This window comes from Xiphophorus maculatus, chromosome 12 (assembly GCF_002775205.1).
Source record: "Xiphophorus maculatus strain JP 163 A chromosome 12, X_maculatus-5.0-male, whole genome shotgun sequence".
Classification (NCBI taxonomy): domain Eukaryota; kingdom Metazoa; phylum Chordata; class Actinopteri; order Cyprinodontiformes; family Poeciliidae; genus Xiphophorus; species Xiphophorus maculatus.
The window spans coordinates 27095643-27113375 of record NC_036454.1 but is presented as its reverse complement, the minus strand read 5'-3'; the positions used below and the strand labels follow the sequence as shown (position 1 = coordinate 27113375).

Genomic DNA, 17733 nt, shown 5'->3' with positions numbered 1-17733 from the left:
AAAAAGAGCACTCTTGATCTACAAAATAACCAGGTTTTACATTTCGATACGCTCGCTGTACCTGCTGCGGAAATTTTAAATGTTCCATTGAAAAAAAAAAAAAAAACTTTCTTGTCAACACTGTAACTTTCTGATTTTTTTTCCCCCTGTCATTTTATTCCTTTTGGGGGGGGGGAAAAGAACTTTTTAATATTCCTAATAAATTATTTTAAAACATTCCACCTTGGTGTCTAGTTTACTCTTTATCTTTTCTTTCTACATCCTTTCCATGTATGTACATTCATTTATTTCTTATGTACTTGATGAATGTGGCTAAAACGCAGAATTCAGAATCTCAGAAAGTCACTGGGCTGAAGCTCATCACTGATATTCATTGGCCGATTTGGGTTGCTGATTTATGAAAAAAAGCTCCATTCGAACATTTTTAGATTGATTATTTTCTTTTTGAGTAAGACAAAAAATCAGAGGGACTGAAGTTATTTCTGGCTCATTCTACTTTCCAATACCTATATAAACAAATTACTCTTGACATTTTGCTGTTTTATTACTTTTAAAAATTAGTTATTAACAAAATTTGGCTTTTTGACAAAAAATAAACTTAATGTCAAAGTGAAAACTACACAAAGACAAAAGTAGTTAACATATTGTGACTACATAGATGTAAGAGCAATACAAAGGTGAAAACGGGCCGAGGGGGTGCACAATTTTTATAGGCAGTGTATTTCAGAGTATGATTTGTTAAATGTTATTTCACAGTGGAATATATCCTCAGCTCAGGTGAATGTGACAATTGTTAGCTGTGCACAAAACTGGCTTTTATGGAAAGACGGCAGCCAAGCGGGACGCAGTAAACGTGGAAGAAGTTTTTCTGGTCCAGATGAAGCAGCAGACGTTCACACTTTTCAGTTTTTGTTTTCATCTTCCTCCATGCACACAACTTCATCTATCACATTAAGTCCCAATAAAACATATTCATGTTTGTAATGGTAGCCAAAATAAAGAGTGAAAAAATACAGAGTTAAAATAATACTTTTGCAAGGCCTTCCATTGTAGAACATTAACTTTATTTATCCACTTTTGTTCTTCATCTCTCAGCTGCTTTGTGCTTTTCTGACCATCGTCTTTGTTTCTTCGCCATTTTCCTAATTATAACTTTCATTTAAACTGTAAGTGTCACAGACCACTGATACAGTAATAGTGAAGCAATTTTCACATCGCATCATGAAGCGGTGAAACAGGTTCTGTTCCATTTACACATCTTATTTCCCGCGAACCCTCTGAGCCTCGGGTTAGTCTGCCTCCGCCTCCCTGTCGTATTCCTCCGCCGGCTGATTCCTCTCTTCCATCATCACTGCTCCGCTGCCTCCACCTTCACCGCCTCCCTGCATCTCAGTGCTGCGGCTTTGACCCTCTGCTCTTCCGGTCTTGTGGGATGTTCGCAGATGGACATGAAGGCCACGCCCTCCTCTTCCTGAAGCACGAGGAGCTCAGGGGATCCCTCCTCGTGAGGACATCCCTCCATCTCAGTGTGTTCGCCTCTTTCTGCCTCTGGGCCATTAGCACTGTGGCTCTGGGTATCCTTATTCTCGTGGAGTTACAGCTCGGACTAAAAGGCAGCTTTTATTCTTTATTTATATTTTAGTTTAATGAACTCATTTTAAGCAACAATTATATGATTTTTGTTGTCAACGCGAATGGATTTTTGAGTGCAAAAGGTTGGACGAAATTGTTGCAATATCACTTTTTTTGCGTAGTAGGGTGGGCGATATGGATTTAAAATTTTATCACGATATTTTGTGGTGCCGTTGTAATAATTAAAGTGATACGAACTATTTATTGCTTCTTTTTAAGTAATTGTATGGCGCTGTCTGCATGACACACTAATCACACCCCCACAAAACAAGTAATGCTCTTGGAAAAACATTCCCATTGGTAATATGCTTCTTTAGGTCAAAGCAGAGGGATTTGAGTCACTAAACTGCATTCAGTAGCATCATTTAATACATTTATTGATACTTAATGAGGAACAAACTGTGGAGAAAATAATAAATATGGACATTTTAGTTTTTTCAAAAACATCACCAATTGCAATTTCTCATGACAACGACAAATCGATCAAAAAAATCATCACGACAAACGATAAACAATACAATAAATCCCCAGAAGATCGTTTTAAAGTGCTGTCCTCAAATGAGGAAAAATCCGAAATGTATTTTCTTCTCGCCAACTGAATTTCCACAACCAGCTGGCGTATAATAGCATCAAATATGCTTCCAATTTATGAGCCACCCCAAGAGTCCGGCCAGGTCCACCGCTCAAAGACAAGCGCTCCATCTCCTGTTACATCATAATACGTCCATAACTCCAGTAAATCCGGCTCCTTTCAGCCTCCTGGTTAGCGTTCACCGCCGGCAGGGTTTTAAGACCTCAAAGTATTAGTTATGACTTGACACATCGTATTCGTCTTTTGGCTGCCGGAGACGGTCGAGTTTGTGTGAAGTTGACATCCAAACAGCAGCTGTTGTTTTGAGTAACAAGATGAGGCATGCTGGCAGTCCGCAGATATGATTTAGAGATAATAAGAAGGGCGAGCACATGTGCAGGTGGAGGAAATGCAGCTGGATGCAAAAGAAGGGAGCAAATGATTTGTTTATTCTCTTGGCCTTGGCTGCCGCTCGCCGCTACAGGAAGATATTGTTGCCTTATTGACGAGGACCGTTCAGCTCGAGCTCGAGCTTTTACAGCAATCTCTCGCAAAAGGATGAAACTTTAACTATTCCTTCTAGGCCCTTGGTGGACAAGATGGTGGAGGGAGGATTTGAAACGTGCAAAACTGTTACAGATTGGTGAGAGCAGGAGTGGCTAACAAGCAGTTTAGCCTGAGAAATCTGTTCAATGAAACACTGGGTGGCTCTGCCTTATGGAGATCCAAAAGTGCCACAATTTGATTAATAATTACGTGAAATGATTACTTGAATATGTGTATTTGATTCCGATTTAAAATAAAAGCATGTATTTATTACATTGAAGCTTGATTTAACCTGGACGCTCAGCCTAATTATATTTCACAATGCATAACTTATTGAAATATGTGGTTGATGAAAATGTTTTCCTTATTTCTATAAAAAACACAGAATCATTTCAGTTTTTAAGTTGCTTCATGATGATGCACTGCAGCATATTTCATTTTCTGTCCTTTGAAGCTAGTGGGCGGAGCTAACGCTGATTTCATCATTAAAATTGTCTAAACTTGACCTTTTTTTTCCAGGTTAAGCAATTAGTGTGTGCAATTTATGGAGATCAAAACAATAAAATCTATTTGTGTTTTAGTTTAAAAGTAGTTATATGTATACATTACACTTGATTTACAATTAATTTTTTTATGCCTTGAAGATTCACAACAAATGTGTCAGTTCAGCCGAGGTGATTCAGAAAAAATAAAGCGTAATCACTATTATATCCATGGGATGTGTCAATTATCCGCTGGAGAACTTTCTCACACGGGGTTATTCTCAAATAAACTACGTCAAATGTTTTTTTTCTGCTTCAAATGAGCTGAACATAAAGTCTCAGGGATTTGGTTTTGACCCTGGAAATCCATTTCCGCCGAGAAGAATCGGAAATGTGAATACAAACCTGGTTGAGTCTGAGTGGAGGGGAACCTTCAGAGCTTATTGTTACGATTTAAACCAATGCAGCATTTTTAATAAAGGCTGCAAAAGACAGAAGCTACGCAAACATTTATAGCAAGATTAGGTCATAAACTGCTTTATGAGTCCTGACCCAAGAAGACTCCATGGTCAGAGGAGATCGTGTTGGAGATTGTCCTGAGACATTTTTGGGATTTATTAAGAATGTGGTCTTTTAGCAGGACTAGACAGCTCCAAAATTATTTCCCACAAAACAGCCTGCAGCAGAAACACAAACATTTGCACCTTGGTCTTGTATAAGTATCCGTACCCTTTGACCTTTTCCACATTTTGTCATGTTACGGTCACAAACTTCAGTGTTAGTTTGTGTCCAAGCTGTTTGAGAAAACAAAGCTGTAACAGACATGCGCAGAACAGCAGATAAATTCAAACAAGGTGAAAGGACTTTGAGTTACTTTGCTGCCCTCTGCTGGAAGCAAACAGATTTTTTTTTTATTTTAGAAATACTGGTTTTGTACATTTAAATTAGTTTTACTCTAACAAACACATTTGCTTTTTTTTGTTTATTCAACTCAGTACTTTATTAATATATGTTTTTATTAAATAATTCTCTCCATTTTTATTTGAAGCCCTTGGTTTCATCCTTGCATATGAAATATAAATGAGCTTGCTTCGGTGTCCTGTAACCTCTCTATCCACTCAGACTTTGATCACAATGCTATTTTCTCATCAGCATGTAGATTAAGTCAGCTCTATGTTTTGTTGTTTTGCTGTTGTGCTGCACTTTTACTGCCTTAAGTTTGCATTTTAACCTCAGTTTGGATTTTAGTTTATGTTTACTTGTATTTTTAGTTGATGTGATGATCTGTAACACCACAGTCCCGGAAGATTGTCGTTTTGCTCCACTACGCATTGTGTATATTGTAGAAATCACAATCAATCTGACTTGATCCTGACCTTTATGCATTTCATAGATGCAGGCGTAAATTAAAAGTGGAAGATTCGTCGTCCTCAAGGTGAGATTTTATAAGATTTGAATGTCATTTCCACACACTGGAGGGAATTTACCAGTGCGTGGTGGAACCAAGCCGTAAATATTTACAACAATCAGCTAAAATGTGACGGCGGTGGCACAGCTTGAGGACAAAGACTCTGTTGACAGGCATTCTGCGTTCAGAATAGTGATGCACGCAACTCGGCAAATAATTACAAACCCGGACAGGAAGGAAAGGGGTGACCTGGTCTTCACTGAGCCGCTGACGACTCTGTTTATGGTTATTTGGAGTGTATACAGTCCCACCCTGGAAACTGCCGAGCCGTGGGAAACACGGGAGTCAGACGTGTTAAGACGTAGAAACCAGCTGCTCCAACTTATTGCTGTTGACAGCAAACTAGAGGAAAAAAATCGTGAATATAACAAACGATTTGATTGTGTTTAAACTGACGCGTAATGTTTCAGCATTCGGGTCTTCTTTGTCATTCTGGACATAAAATACTTCAATTTGTGCCTCAAAGTGGCGATGAGACAAATGCTTTAAAAACCACCTTAAGGATCGTGATCTGTGAGTGTTGTCGCGTGTTATTCAGATCTTCATGGATTTCAATTCGTTGACAGTGATCATTTGAAAATCAACAACAGGAACGTAAAGCCTTGTCTCATTAAGCCTTACTCTGATTGTTAGTTGATAACGCTACACTAAACGTCTACTGATAAAAGCCTAAGTTGCTGTTTAGGCCCCCGAAACCAACAGGGGCCTCGCATAAATATTTAAAATTTTATCACACACCATACAGTATATACCATATAAGTTTTTTTTTCTTTTTCTTTATTTTATTGAAAATGAGAATACCAGTAAATTTGATTGGACTGTTTCAGCAAAGATGATCAAGATAAAATCAGATTTATTTGGTAAAAGTGTATAATAAAAGTTTGATAGTTGTGTTACCATGGTTACGCTATGATGCTACAAGTTATTTGTTTCTTGTGTGTTTGAACTTCGGGTTGCTCGCATATTTCTGCTCAGCATGTTGTTAGCATGAAGACGGGCCCCAAACATAATGCTGCTCAAGGCCCCATTTAATCTTGGGCCGGCCTTGAGTATATTGGACCACGTTTACAGGTCAGAACAATAAATTATAATAATAAAACTGTGTACCAAATTAAAAAACCATGTAGACTGAAATTTGTTTTGTACGATCAAGAATACGTAATACTTTCATGAAATATTATACACATTTTTTTTTTCCTGCCCATGACGTGAACCAACATCAGGAGGAATTGAAAAAAAATGATGTGGCACTCAGGCAGCTCAGGAAATTGTATAACAAAAAAAAAAAAAAAAAATTGGCTCAATAAGTCCGAGTTGGCACATTTTCTGCTAAAAACTGACTCCACAAGACAAGAACCGGAAATGACAGGGTTAACGTGCGTAGAGGGGCGGAAGGGGCGTGTCCTCTCTCGCAGACAAACTCAAGTTTCCTCCAAATGGCGAAAGCAGCGAAAACAACAGGATAAGGACACAAATAGGGAGGAGAAGCAATTCTGGGAACAATTCGTAATACTGTCACGGTCCGGTCTCCATCTAGCCAGAGGGGTTTTCAGGGAGGTTTTCTTTATTTTGACAGAAACTTCTCCGCTCCAAAGACGGAAACAGCGACCAAACAAGAGACTTTTGACCTGTGCGCAAGCTGAAAGCAGCACCAACACATGCAGGCTGAAAAACCTCCTCCGTCCGACCAGACAGACCACAGCAGGCAAACCGGATATCACCCTGAGATCAAACTGGTGGGGTTTTTGTTCCTCCCCCTGTGTGTTGCGCTCAGGTTGTTATCGCATTTATTTATTTATTGTCTCTGAAAGCTGCAGCTTTCCGTGCGTCTCTGTGCGTTTCAGTGCTTGATGCGGGCGGCGTCAGGATGGGCAACAGCAGCAGCGATCGCTCCAGCAGCGAGAGGTCATTCAGAGATGGACCGTCCGGAGGGAAGGAGGCTCGACCCAACATCATGATGGACAGCAACGACGACGCGGAGCTGTTCAACAGGGAAGATCCGAAGGTACGTTCAGCCACAGGTTTCCCTTCAAGATCAGTCACCAGCGAAGACGGAGGGATGGCAGCATCAGGGGCCATTTACATGAGTTATGCTGGTGATGACGCTGTAAGCTGTCACTCCCAGTAAAAGTGTCTTTGTTTGAAGCACATTAAGCACGCCGATGTATACCGCCCTCCTGTGGTCGTCCTACAAACAATGCAGCGTTCAGAAGCTTAACAAACAACAATATTTTTAACATTGTCTTATAGTCCAACACCATGCCAATCAGCGGTGTGTCGCGCTTTCAAATTTAGGTTCAGACAAATTTAGGTTCAGATTTTGCCACACGGCATATTCTGCTGGAAATCAAATGGTCTGGTGACTCTGTAGGGTCATTCGCTTGTTGTATGAGTTTACCTCTGGACGACATGAGCAGCATCAGTATAAGTAACTTCAAGTAGATGACAAGAGAAGATGATCAGGAGCCGCTGTGTTCCCTGCTGTTCAGACAGGAAGTGTTTGGTGTCAGAGAAGTTGCCTCTGATTGATGCCAAGCTTGTACTGTTGATGTCTTTCGGGCCCAGGCTTCCCCAGACATACAGGAGTTTCTGGCCTGGCAGCAGGACCTCGACTGCGACAATAAGGACCCGGCGCAGGCCAGACCGACCGTCTTCAGATGGGCCGGGTCAGCCAAGGAAGTCTTTGTGTCTGGTTCTTTTAACAACTGGGCCACCAAAATCCCTCTTAACAAGAGGTACCCAAACTACGACTCGAGCCGTGCTAGTCGTTCTCTTCTGACACAATAGGTGCTTAATCCTTTCATATACATTTGACACGTTGCTTCTCAAACACAGTCAGAATAACTTTGTGGCTATTGTGGACCTGCCAGAGGGGGAGCACCAGTACAAGTTTTGCGTTGACGGACAGTGGACTTTGGATCCGACAGGGGTGAGTAAGAGTTTAAGGTTTCCGATTTCACCTCACCACTAAGGGTGACTCGTTTTTCCTCATCGTACATCAGTCTTGTCTGTTCTCTTAAGTTCTTGTACCAAAGTTCTGATTGTGCGCCAACAGCCCGTGACAACAAGCAAGACTGGCACAGTCAACAACATCATTCAAGTGAATCAGACTGACTTCGAAGTCTTCGATGCCCTCAAGATCGACTCACAGGATTCAACGGACATGTCTGGTAAATGGCTGCTGCGTTACTGAAATGCTTTTAGCTCCACTAAATGTCATTTGAAACTGAACATTTGAAGCAATGTGTATTTAAACAAGAAATGTACGGGGTAACTAGCTATGTTTCTTGACCGGCCCTGTGCAGTCAGAAACGTAGCAACCCTCAGTGCTGGCAAGTTATAATAACATCAAGACTGTTGTTTTTGAGTGGGGAAAAAATTGTTTTAAAATGTTTCAAACCTGAAGTGAGGTGAATGACGGCCTCTTTTAAAGGAAACTGTATTTTACATGACATATAGAGACATATCTGCTGTTAGCCAGGCTGCAGGAGATCAAGAGAGAGCAACACTTACAGAGGACAACAGGAGGGCTTGAATGTTTGAACTTGTTTCGGTTCAGGTTTTTTAACCTTTGTCTTGCGTATAAATGTCTTGCGTATAAATATCTTTTGGAAATCTCAGTTAATTTGGGTATTAAAATTATGTAGTGCTGATGCCTGTGCTAACAGTGCTAATCACTGTTACAAGATGCTAATTACACTTTAAAAGTGGCTAAAATCCATACTGTGAAGGCTCTACAACCAGGTGCCATTTGCAGCGTAAAGAGAGGATTTCGTTAGGCCCTCGACTATAACCCAAGAATGGCACAAATATGTTTTGCTTGCTCAGGAGGTTGATGCTTGGAAAAAAATCTTAGAATGAAATTTTCACTTGCGTGACGCCTCCAAAGATACACATACAAGTTAAAGGTAATCACAAAGTACTTCGTTTTTATCAACCATTTTTTGGTTTAATTCAATTTAGTAGCAAATAGAACCACAAACAGCTTTTAGTCAAGACCAGTGCATCTCTAGGTAAAACTGAAACATTTTGGAAATAAATTGCTTTTTGCATTTTTCTTAAAAAGGAACAAAATCTCGATTTTGTGACCAGCAATTAACGCTCAGTTACTGCGGACACCACCGCTCTACAAAAGTCAGAAGTTGGCCACCATACTCTGACCGGTGCAGTTTAAACGAGTCTTCACAGTTGGAGACTCGGTCTTCAGCACATGATTCTTTTTTAACTTAAGTGATCGTTGTGTGTCAGACCTGTCCAGTTCCCCACCCGGGCCCTACCAACAGGACGGATATCTCATCAAGCAAGACGACAAGATCAAGCAGCCTCCTATCTTGCCGCCCCACCTGCTCCAAGTGCTGCTCAACAAGGACACGGGCGTCTCTGTAAGTCCACAACTCATGCCGGCGCAAGTTCAAGTCTAGAAGTTGCACCCTTTGTAAGAAATAATCTAAAAAAAAAAAAAACATTTCTTTTGAACCGTCCTTCAGTGTGACCCGACACTACTTCCAGAGCCGAACCACGTCATGCTGAATCACCTGTATGCCCTTTCCATCAAGGTAACGGTCAGAAAGTAGTCCTGCTTCCCTCACTACTCAACATTTACGTCTACGGTTATTCGACCGAATGGATTTTTAGAATAGCATTAGCCTAACTTGCACTTTTTCCTGTTTTCCCTGTTTAAGCTAAATGGCTAAGAATTTTTGAAACACATCTTTGGTTTAAGAGACTTGATAATATATTTTAATTACTATTGTTTCAGTTGTTTTGTTTATTTATCTTGGATATTTAAAATTCTTCCCAGTTCTGTGTTAAATGTTCTTTAGAAGGTCTTTTTTTTATCTTTCAGAGGGTCTACATGCAACAACATGCCATTGTTATTGTTATGATTTTATTAGTTAAAAATTGTCTCAAAATGACAATATTATCATTTATCGCAGTAGTTTCTGGGACAATTTATTGTCCAGCAAAATTGATCATAACAGGCCTAATGCTAACAGAAAACCTAGCATCCTGTTGACTCAAGTTCACACCAGGATTATAATCCAGACCAAATATTTCAGTGCAAATTGGAACGGAAATGTCTTTGTGTTTTAGGACGGGGTGATGGTTCTCAGCGCTACTCACCGATACAAAAAGAAATATGTGACCACTCTCCTCTACAAACCCATATAACCCAGAGGGATCACCATCATCCTGATGTTCCACACAGCTGCTACTTCTAATGACGATTGATGATGAAACAGGACCAACATTTCTATAAAAAAGCGTTCTGAACTCTTCGATCTCTTGTTTTATCAACCTGTTAATACCAAGCTCTTTTTCTTTTAATATTTTTCACAATGTTTCATACTGTCAGTGTGTGAATAAACCAATCTTGCCTTGCCACATAAGATTATGGGACTGCTTTGAATCATTTTATATCTTGACTCTGGGTTGATTGGAAAGTTGCCGATGGGAGACGGTCTGGTTGCACAGGAGTCTGTAAAACCACAAGGTTCCTACCCTGTCGAGAAGAAAATGGGATTCGATTAAAAGTATTTTCCAGGTTTGGGGTAAGTGTGGAAATGGATTATATAGAAACTGTGTCGCTTTCAGGCCATTTGTCTGAAAGTTCTGTCTTTGCTTTGTGCAGGTTCCTGACCACTCTTCGTATTTAACGTCTATATTTATACTTAAATATGACATAAGATAAAGAATTCACAAACTGAGTCTTTAGTTTTGTGGACTTGTGACCTCGGATGTTTTACTCTTTTTATTCTTCAACAATCAGTTACGATGAACAAAAAACCCCAAAACATTTATGTCAAAATGAAAACCGATGACTACAAAATAATGATAATGTGACATAAAATACGTGAATCTCCAGCATGCGATTGAAAACAGAAAGTCAAAACTGCAGTGACAACGTCAGCAGGTCAAATACCTTTTATTTTACGTTCACTAACTAGAAACGCATCAGATTTGGAGGTCGGCTCTGTTGCGCACGTCGTACTCCGTGTTTTGCTGCGACTCAGCTGACACAGAGCTGAGGATCCAGGTGCTTGTTGTCAGGGTCGTATGTGTGCCGAGCAAAGCAATGAGCCGCCACACGGTCGCACTCGCAGACTGCAGCCTCACACTTCTCATTGGCTGCTGCAAACAGGAATAGACAGTGCGAAAAAGGGCATGAAATTTCCAAAATGTGAATATGTTTTTCTTAATCTTCCAGGATGTTTTAGCTCCGTCTTTCTCCCCATCAAGCCTGACCAGCTTCACTGTCCCTGCTGGAAAACAAGGCTTCTTTTCTGGTTCTTCTTGCCTGACTAGCTAGTTTAGTGTGTTCATGATTCTTATTATTCACCAATTCAGATTTTGTTTGCAAAAAATGTTGAAAACGTACACAAGATACTGTATGTAAATAAAATGCACGTGAAAGGATCTTGTCCTGACTAGTAGAGATGTGTCACCCTGCACATTTTGGTATCGATGCGATACCAAGTATATAAAAACCCTGTATCGCCAATAACAATAACAGTTCCGATAATTTTTTTTTTGTTCGTATCAATATTTCAATATATTTTGATATATCGTCAAACTTAGTTTACAGGTCTCTACAAAAACACTTTAATAACGTAAACAAATCATCTTAATGTATCTTAAGATGATTTGTGTGCATATTTTCTAAATAAAATACAAATAATTATAATTTGAGAGCAAATCAAACCAAAGTCTTTTTTTGAGGTAGAGCTAAGAATTTATAACAAAAATCAAATAAAATTTCATGACGGACTTTAAAACTGAAGCGTCGATCTTGTATTGATCTGATACTGATACCAACTTGACATTGATATTATCAGTAGTTTTGGATTGACGCCCACTTCTACTGACTGGGTAATATCTTTTATGACTATTCAAACACAAGTGTTTTTTGCAAAGTATCTACACAGAAAGCTAAAAATACAGCTTTGTCCTTTTTTACTGTAATGCTGTGTTTAATATGTGAAAACTGACATTGTGCAGTTTTCACATATTAAAACTGCACCATATAATACTTTGGTCATATTATATAGCCAAAGTAACAGAACCAAAATAGACTCAATAAATATCAACAAATCACACCATCTATTGGAAATGTTTGTTGCTGCAGTTTTATGTTCTTTAATCCAGAACTGAGTTTCTTGAGGGAAGTGAGTAACCAATGAAAGAGGAGTAGATTTATGAAACTAATCTAAATTATCACTCCCTGTTGATCTTACCTGAGCAGTACACCTGTCTGTTTGAGCAGCTGAAGCCATAAATGATAATGTAGGGAAGGTCAAAAACACCCTCGCATCCAGGGATCTTTCTGCTGTTTTGGTAGCATTTATCATGGGCTTCACAGCACCTAAAAATGCAGAGAAAGTGAGTGGGCATTGAACGATTCATCCTCTTCTGTTGACAAGAAACCAACAAACTGCTTCCCACCGGTCCACGTCATCCACCGGCGTTCCAGACCCGCCTAATCCGCACCAGCAGCCGTATTCGTTGTAAGCCAGAGGATTAACACCAGGCTGGGCACAACTGATCATCTCCCCAAACTGCCATAAGGCCATGGGAAGACGTCCTCCACTGACCACACATGCTGGGAAGACATAAAAGATGAGACAAACAGAAGAATAATTATTTTAAAATGTGGATTTGTGATCTACGAGACATCATGAGAAGTTTCTGCAGGCTTACCGGTGAGAAGCAGCAGAAGGGCCTTCACACTCATGGCTACAGTCAAAGGACGTGGAGTCCGTTTGCACAGCAGAGCTGAGAGAAGTCAGATAAGACTAACGCAAGCGAAGTGGGAGGTGTACATTGTTCGAGATTTTTCTTGCTTGAACCAGTCAGTCATAATGTGTTTGGTCATAATGTCCCTGAGGAGATGGAGTCTATTTGGATGAGGCCTCTTCTTGGTAGGCAAAAGGGAGACCAATAGTTGAAGCAAAGCAATCATGAACAAATGAAACGAGGAAGATCGCCCCTCCAGACCTCTGAGTTCAGGTGTTTCTAGTACTTCCTTAGCCACAGGAAGTGCTAAGGAAGCACTTAGCGACATTAGTGAGAAAAAGGAGAATTCCAGAGTGATACCGTGATAAGATGTCGTCTCCAGATTAGCTCAAGAGAGGCAGGTAGAGAGCTTTATGAAATGAGAGGTTTCAACCAAGTGTTACATTGCCAAAATAAATGCAATGCAAATGCTATGGTGTAAAGGAGACTGGTGTAAAGCAGTGGAGACGCGTTATCTGGAGTGGCAGATCATGTCTCTCTGATTGAGTTTGGATTTAGCGGTTGCCAAGAGAACAACACTTGCCTGACTGTACTGTGTCAACATACAACGTGCATTATTACTGTGTGACTGATTTTCTTTAGTCCCAGTGAAAGGAAATCTGCATGCTTCAATAATCTTTGAATGACTTCATGCTCCGACCTTTGTGGAAACAGTTTGGGGAGTTTGGTGTGGAAGAACTTCACCGGCATACACAGAGTCCTGACGTCTACCTGATGGAAAGTGAATAAGAGCCAAGACCAGGCCTTCTCATCCAACATCAGTGTTTGACCTCACAAATGGAAGAATAGTCAAAGGTTCCAAGAAACACATGAGAAAATGGCATTCTCAATACCTGTATTTGTAGTAGGACTGCTGGCATGAAATTCACACAACTCAAATCATTCACACTCACTCAGAAATCAAAATAGATTTAAAAAAAATTAAGTTAGTTGTACAAAATTGAATGTAATTGGGAATAAGTATTGGGCACATGCGTGGAAGTGGCCTGAAACAGTTCGGAAAGCCTCTGTCAGTGTGTTGTACTGCCTTGTTAAAGGAATAATTGAAGGAGAAATGTGCCGTGACATCCTTGATAAGAATCTGCTGCCGTCTACCACCATGCTGAAGAGAGAACAACGGCGGAAAGTCCAACCTGAGTAATGCATCCGACTAGATTCTCCACCTCAGCGACACTCGAACTGTCATCACCAACAACATCTTCTCTACCGAGTGTTCAGTACATTTTAGTAATCACGTTCATACTTTTCAGCCTGTTTCATTCCACTTAAACATGACTCAATGTATGGATTTATTTGTTTTGATTCTGATTTACAATCCATTTTTATCTTGTAGATAAATTATAGGGTTATAGTTTATCTTTATATCTTTATGCCACATAAATGTGGATCTTATCTGAAGACTTGTACATGGTCCTGTTTGGCTGGGTTGCACATTGTCCTTGTCTTGTCCTTCCATCCCTGCAGCACCTTGGTTAAGGGTCTCCATTATCCCCACATATTCCTTAATAGGAACCCATTTTCTCTTTGGCTTCTCTGAAGCCTCTCAGTTTTGTGTTTTTCAGGCTCCTTTATGTAACAATCTTTCAGCCATCAGCACAGCTGTGTAAATAAATGACATCTGGGGAGTTCCCACGGCTTTCCTCTGCTCCTTGGCTACATTAAATGATTTAGAATTAAACACAAAAAATGCAATATGTTAAGATAGTTTACTGTTCTGCATGCGTACTATAAATGGATGCAGTACTTCTTTTATGTATACTCCTTTTCTAAATTTTTGTCCCATCATCTCAAGCTATTTCGTTGGAATTTTATGTGATACGCTAAAAAGTAGAGCAATTTTAAGAAGTAAGTTATGCAAGTTTTCTTAAGATAAAAAGAGAAATCGTTTTGTGAAACCTGCTCCTGTTTTTACTTCATATTCTGTTAGCTTATTTAATTGAGGTAAATTGAAACAAACGTGGTACCGACAAGACCTGGAGTGACAGAACCTCAACACATGAGCAGAGCAGACGACACAGTTTATTCAGCTTTTTAAAAAATTATTATTATTTCAAGAAAATCCACAATCTTTTATTTCACAATCACTAATGAGAAACAGATCCGAATCGGAAGACGGCTGTGACGAACACGTCGAGGTCTGCGAGTCTTTAACAGAACTTAGAGTCCAGGTTCTTGTAGTCCGGGTTGTATTTGTATCGAGCGAAGCAGTGCGCCGCCACACGGTCACACTCACAAACCGTAGCCTGGCACTTATCATTGGTCGCTGCAAACACAGAGAAAGTATGAACCAGTGAGAGAGTCTGGGCTTGGTAGAGAAAAAATACACTAATGATGCATGTTCTTATTAGGATTTGATGTGATAGACCAATAATGAAGCGGAAAAAAAAATGCATGGATTTGAAAGATTTATCAAAAATGAAAATGGGATATGCTTATTGATTTAGTCAAAAAAAAAAAAAAAAATCTAATACCCCTAAATAAAATCCAGTGAATATCCAGGTGCTCTGATGAGAAAAAGTTTAGCTGTTTGGTTTACATTCAAAGTGCTGCAGTTAAATTAAAACCTAACCCTGAACACACCATCTCATCGTGTGTGATGGACACCATCACCTGCACCTCGAAAACCCGTCAGAGGCTGCAGAAGACTGGATACTTTAGCAAAGGTTCGCCTCCCAGAAGGCAAACAAACCTAGACATTCAGCCAGAGCAACAATGGCTGAATGTTTACTTCAGGGTTTGTCAAATTTCTGTCGAAAGAGACATTTTTACCCTTAATGCCACGAAGCAAAATTTGTCTAAAACAGAAAAATCTATTTGACACATAGTAAAAGCTAAATCTTACAATATTTTATAAATACATACAATGTAACATTCTACAGAGTTATGAAAAATAATTTGACGTTTAACTTCTATTATATATCTATTTTTAGGTCTCAAAACAAAGAAAAACCTCAAACTACTAAAGCGGTGGCAGGTGACTGTATTTTAAAGAATAAGTGAAAAAAAACCCCAACAAAAAACAAGAAGCCTGCCCCAAAAATAAAGCCATTTGATGCCATATTTTATAAAAGAACTGAATAAAAAGTACCAGAATTGCAGTTATTTTGTTGAAATTCTATTTTTATATATAAAAAACAGAAGCAGTGTTAGGTTCACTTTGCCTGTAAACTTAATGATTAAGAACAATCCTCATGTCTTTATCTGTGTTTTAAAAGTTATTAATGGCCAGTGTATGAGCCCGGTTACAGCATTCTAATTTGCTAGAATGGCCTAGTTAAAGCCCAGACCTAAACCCACAGACTTGGTAATGGATCTTTGCAGATATCCTCCAGCCGATGTGAGGTTGATTGTGATATATATATATATATATATAAAATTGACAAAAATGTCTGTTTCTGTAGATGAACAATGGTAGCAGATGTACCCTACAACACTTGCAGCTGAATCTGTTTCAGTTTTGATTTATGAAATATTTTGAAAAATGTTCCCATTTCATCATTATGAACTACTTTAGGACAAGTCTATCACATAAAATCCCAGTAAGTTAAACATTAATCTGTGATATACAATACAGACCAAAAGTTTGGACACACCTTTTAATTCAATGAGTTTCCTTTATTTTCATGACTATTGACATTGTAGATTCACACTGAAGGCATCAAAACTATGAATAACACATGTGGAAATATGCACTAAACAAAAAAGTGTAAAACAACTGAAAATACCCCTGATATTCTAGTTTCTTCAAAGTAGCAACCTTTTGCTGTGATTACTGCTTTGCACACACTCTGCATTTTCTTGATGAGCTTCAAGAGGTCGTCACCTGACATGGTTTTCACTTCATAGGTGTTCCCTGTCAGGTTAATAAGTGGGATTTATTGCCTTATAAATAGTCATGAAAATAAAGAAAACCCATTGAATTAGAAGGTGTGTCCAAACCTTTGGTCTGTGATGTACATACTAGTCTCAATATACAGAACATGACGATTTAATCGGTGTTTCATAGCCTTACCTGAGCAAGTCACCTGTTTGTTTGAGCAGCTGAAATTATAACTGATAACATAGGGAAGGTCTAGAATACCCTCGCATTCGGGAATCTTCATGCTGTTGCTATAGCAGCTGTCATGGACTTGGCAGCACCTAAACATGCAGTGGACGAGAGGTCATAGGTGAGAAAATGATTAAAAAACTAAAATTTGGATTGCATCTCACCTGTCCACATCATCCACAGGAGTCCCAGAGCCCCCCAAGCCGCAGTAGCAGCCGTATTCGTTGTAATCCAGAGGATTGACACCCGGCTGGGCACAACTGATCATCTCCCCAAAATGCCAGACGGCGTTGGGGACGTGTCCCCCACTGACCACGCATGCTGGGAGAGACATGTGAGGTGGCACGAATCAACACAGGGAACAGAGCGTCAAGCGTTGAGAGCTTTTAGAGGCTTACCGGCGAGAAGCAGCAGAAGAGCCTTCACAATCATGGCTGCGGATCTGACGAAGGCTGGAGTCTGTGGCGGCGTCCTCTTAAAGGATGGCGGGGCCTGAGCAAATTTCAGATAAGAAGCACAGCGGGGGGATGGGAGGTATTCACTGTCCAGGGTTTGTCTTGATTGGTCCAGACAATCTTAATGCGTGACTTCTGTGTGTGTGGGATCAATCGCATTGATCTAATCAAGTCCCTCAAGCACTGCGATTGGTTCTGCTGGGAAACAAACCTGACTGCATCAGACCTCTCCTGCAGACAGAGATCATAGGTGGGAACAAACTAATCACAAAAAACCCCCCAAGAAAAAACACCTCTCTATTTCCTGGCTTGTCCTGTAGTGCAGTCATATTAAATTTGATTAAAAGATTCAAATAAAGCAGGTATTAAACCTACTTTTTATTTATTAAAAAACATTTCTGTGTTACAGATGTCTTTCTCATCTGTCTGGTGGAATGTTCTAATTGTTCATTTTGTGTTTTTGTTAGCTGTACGTCATTATTGATAAAAATAAAGGCCTGGAAACGTCAGTCAGTATGTAACAAATAATCTATAAAAGGCATTTTTCTATGTGAAATCAATTCATGTATGTTTTCTCCTCTTCCCTGGTTCATCACCACCATTATCCCACACAATGTTGCTGCTTGCATTCATATTAGTTCATTATTGCTTGATCAAGTGGCAGAATTTCACGTTTACAAACATCCATTTCTAATAACTCCGTATAGTCACAATCCACCTTCTTCTAGTCTGTTGTC

General features: G+C 39.7%; 3 protein-coding genes across 3 annotated transcripts; 1 reads left to right on the top strand and 2 right to left on the bottom strand.

Annotated features, from left to right (window-relative positions):
- Positions 1 to 6080: 6080 nt before the first annotated feature.
- On the top strand, positions 6081 to 10089 carry LOC102216692 (5'-AMP-activated protein kinase subunit beta-1-like). Its single transcript, XM_014473351.2, has 8 exons — positions 6081 to 6435; positions 6544 to 6704; positions 7265 to 7434; positions 7535 to 7628; positions 7755 to 7869; positions 8948 to 9081; positions 9187 to 9255; positions 9794 to 10089. Exons 2-8 carry the CDS (start codon positions 6567 to 6569, stop codon positions 9869 to 9871), a joined length of 798 nt encoding a protein of 265 aa, XP_014328837.1. The 5' UTR covers positions 6081 to 6435; positions 6544 to 6566; the 3' UTR covers positions 9872 to 10089.
- Positions 10090 to 10436: 347 nt separating this feature from the next.
- LOC102219264 (phospholipase A2-like) lies at positions 10437 to 12507 on the bottom strand. The gene is made up of 4 exons (XM_005811144.2): positions 12398 to 12507; positions 12143 to 12299; positions 11935 to 12062; positions 10437 to 10831 (listed from the first exon to the last, which is right to left on the bottom strand). The coding sequence occupies exons 1-4, from the start codon at positions 12429 to 12431 to the stop codon at positions 10710 to 10712; spliced, it is 441 nt and encodes a 146-aa protein (XP_005811201.1). The 5' UTR covers positions 12432 to 12507; the 3' UTR covers positions 10437 to 10709.
- Positions 12508 to 14493: 1986 nt separating this feature from the next.
- On the bottom strand, positions 14494 to 17048 carry LOC102219520 (phospholipase A2-like). The gene is made up of 4 exons (XM_005811145.3): positions 16940 to 17048; positions 16706 to 16862; positions 16506 to 16633; positions 14494 to 14756 (listed from the first exon to the last, which is right to left on the bottom strand). The coding sequence occupies exons 1-4, from the start codon at positions 16971 to 16973 to the stop codon at positions 14641 to 14643; spliced, it is 435 nt and encodes a 144-aa protein (XP_005811202.1). The 5' UTR covers positions 16974 to 17048; the 3' UTR covers positions 14494 to 14640.
- Positions 17049 to 17733: the final 685 nt, after the last annotated feature.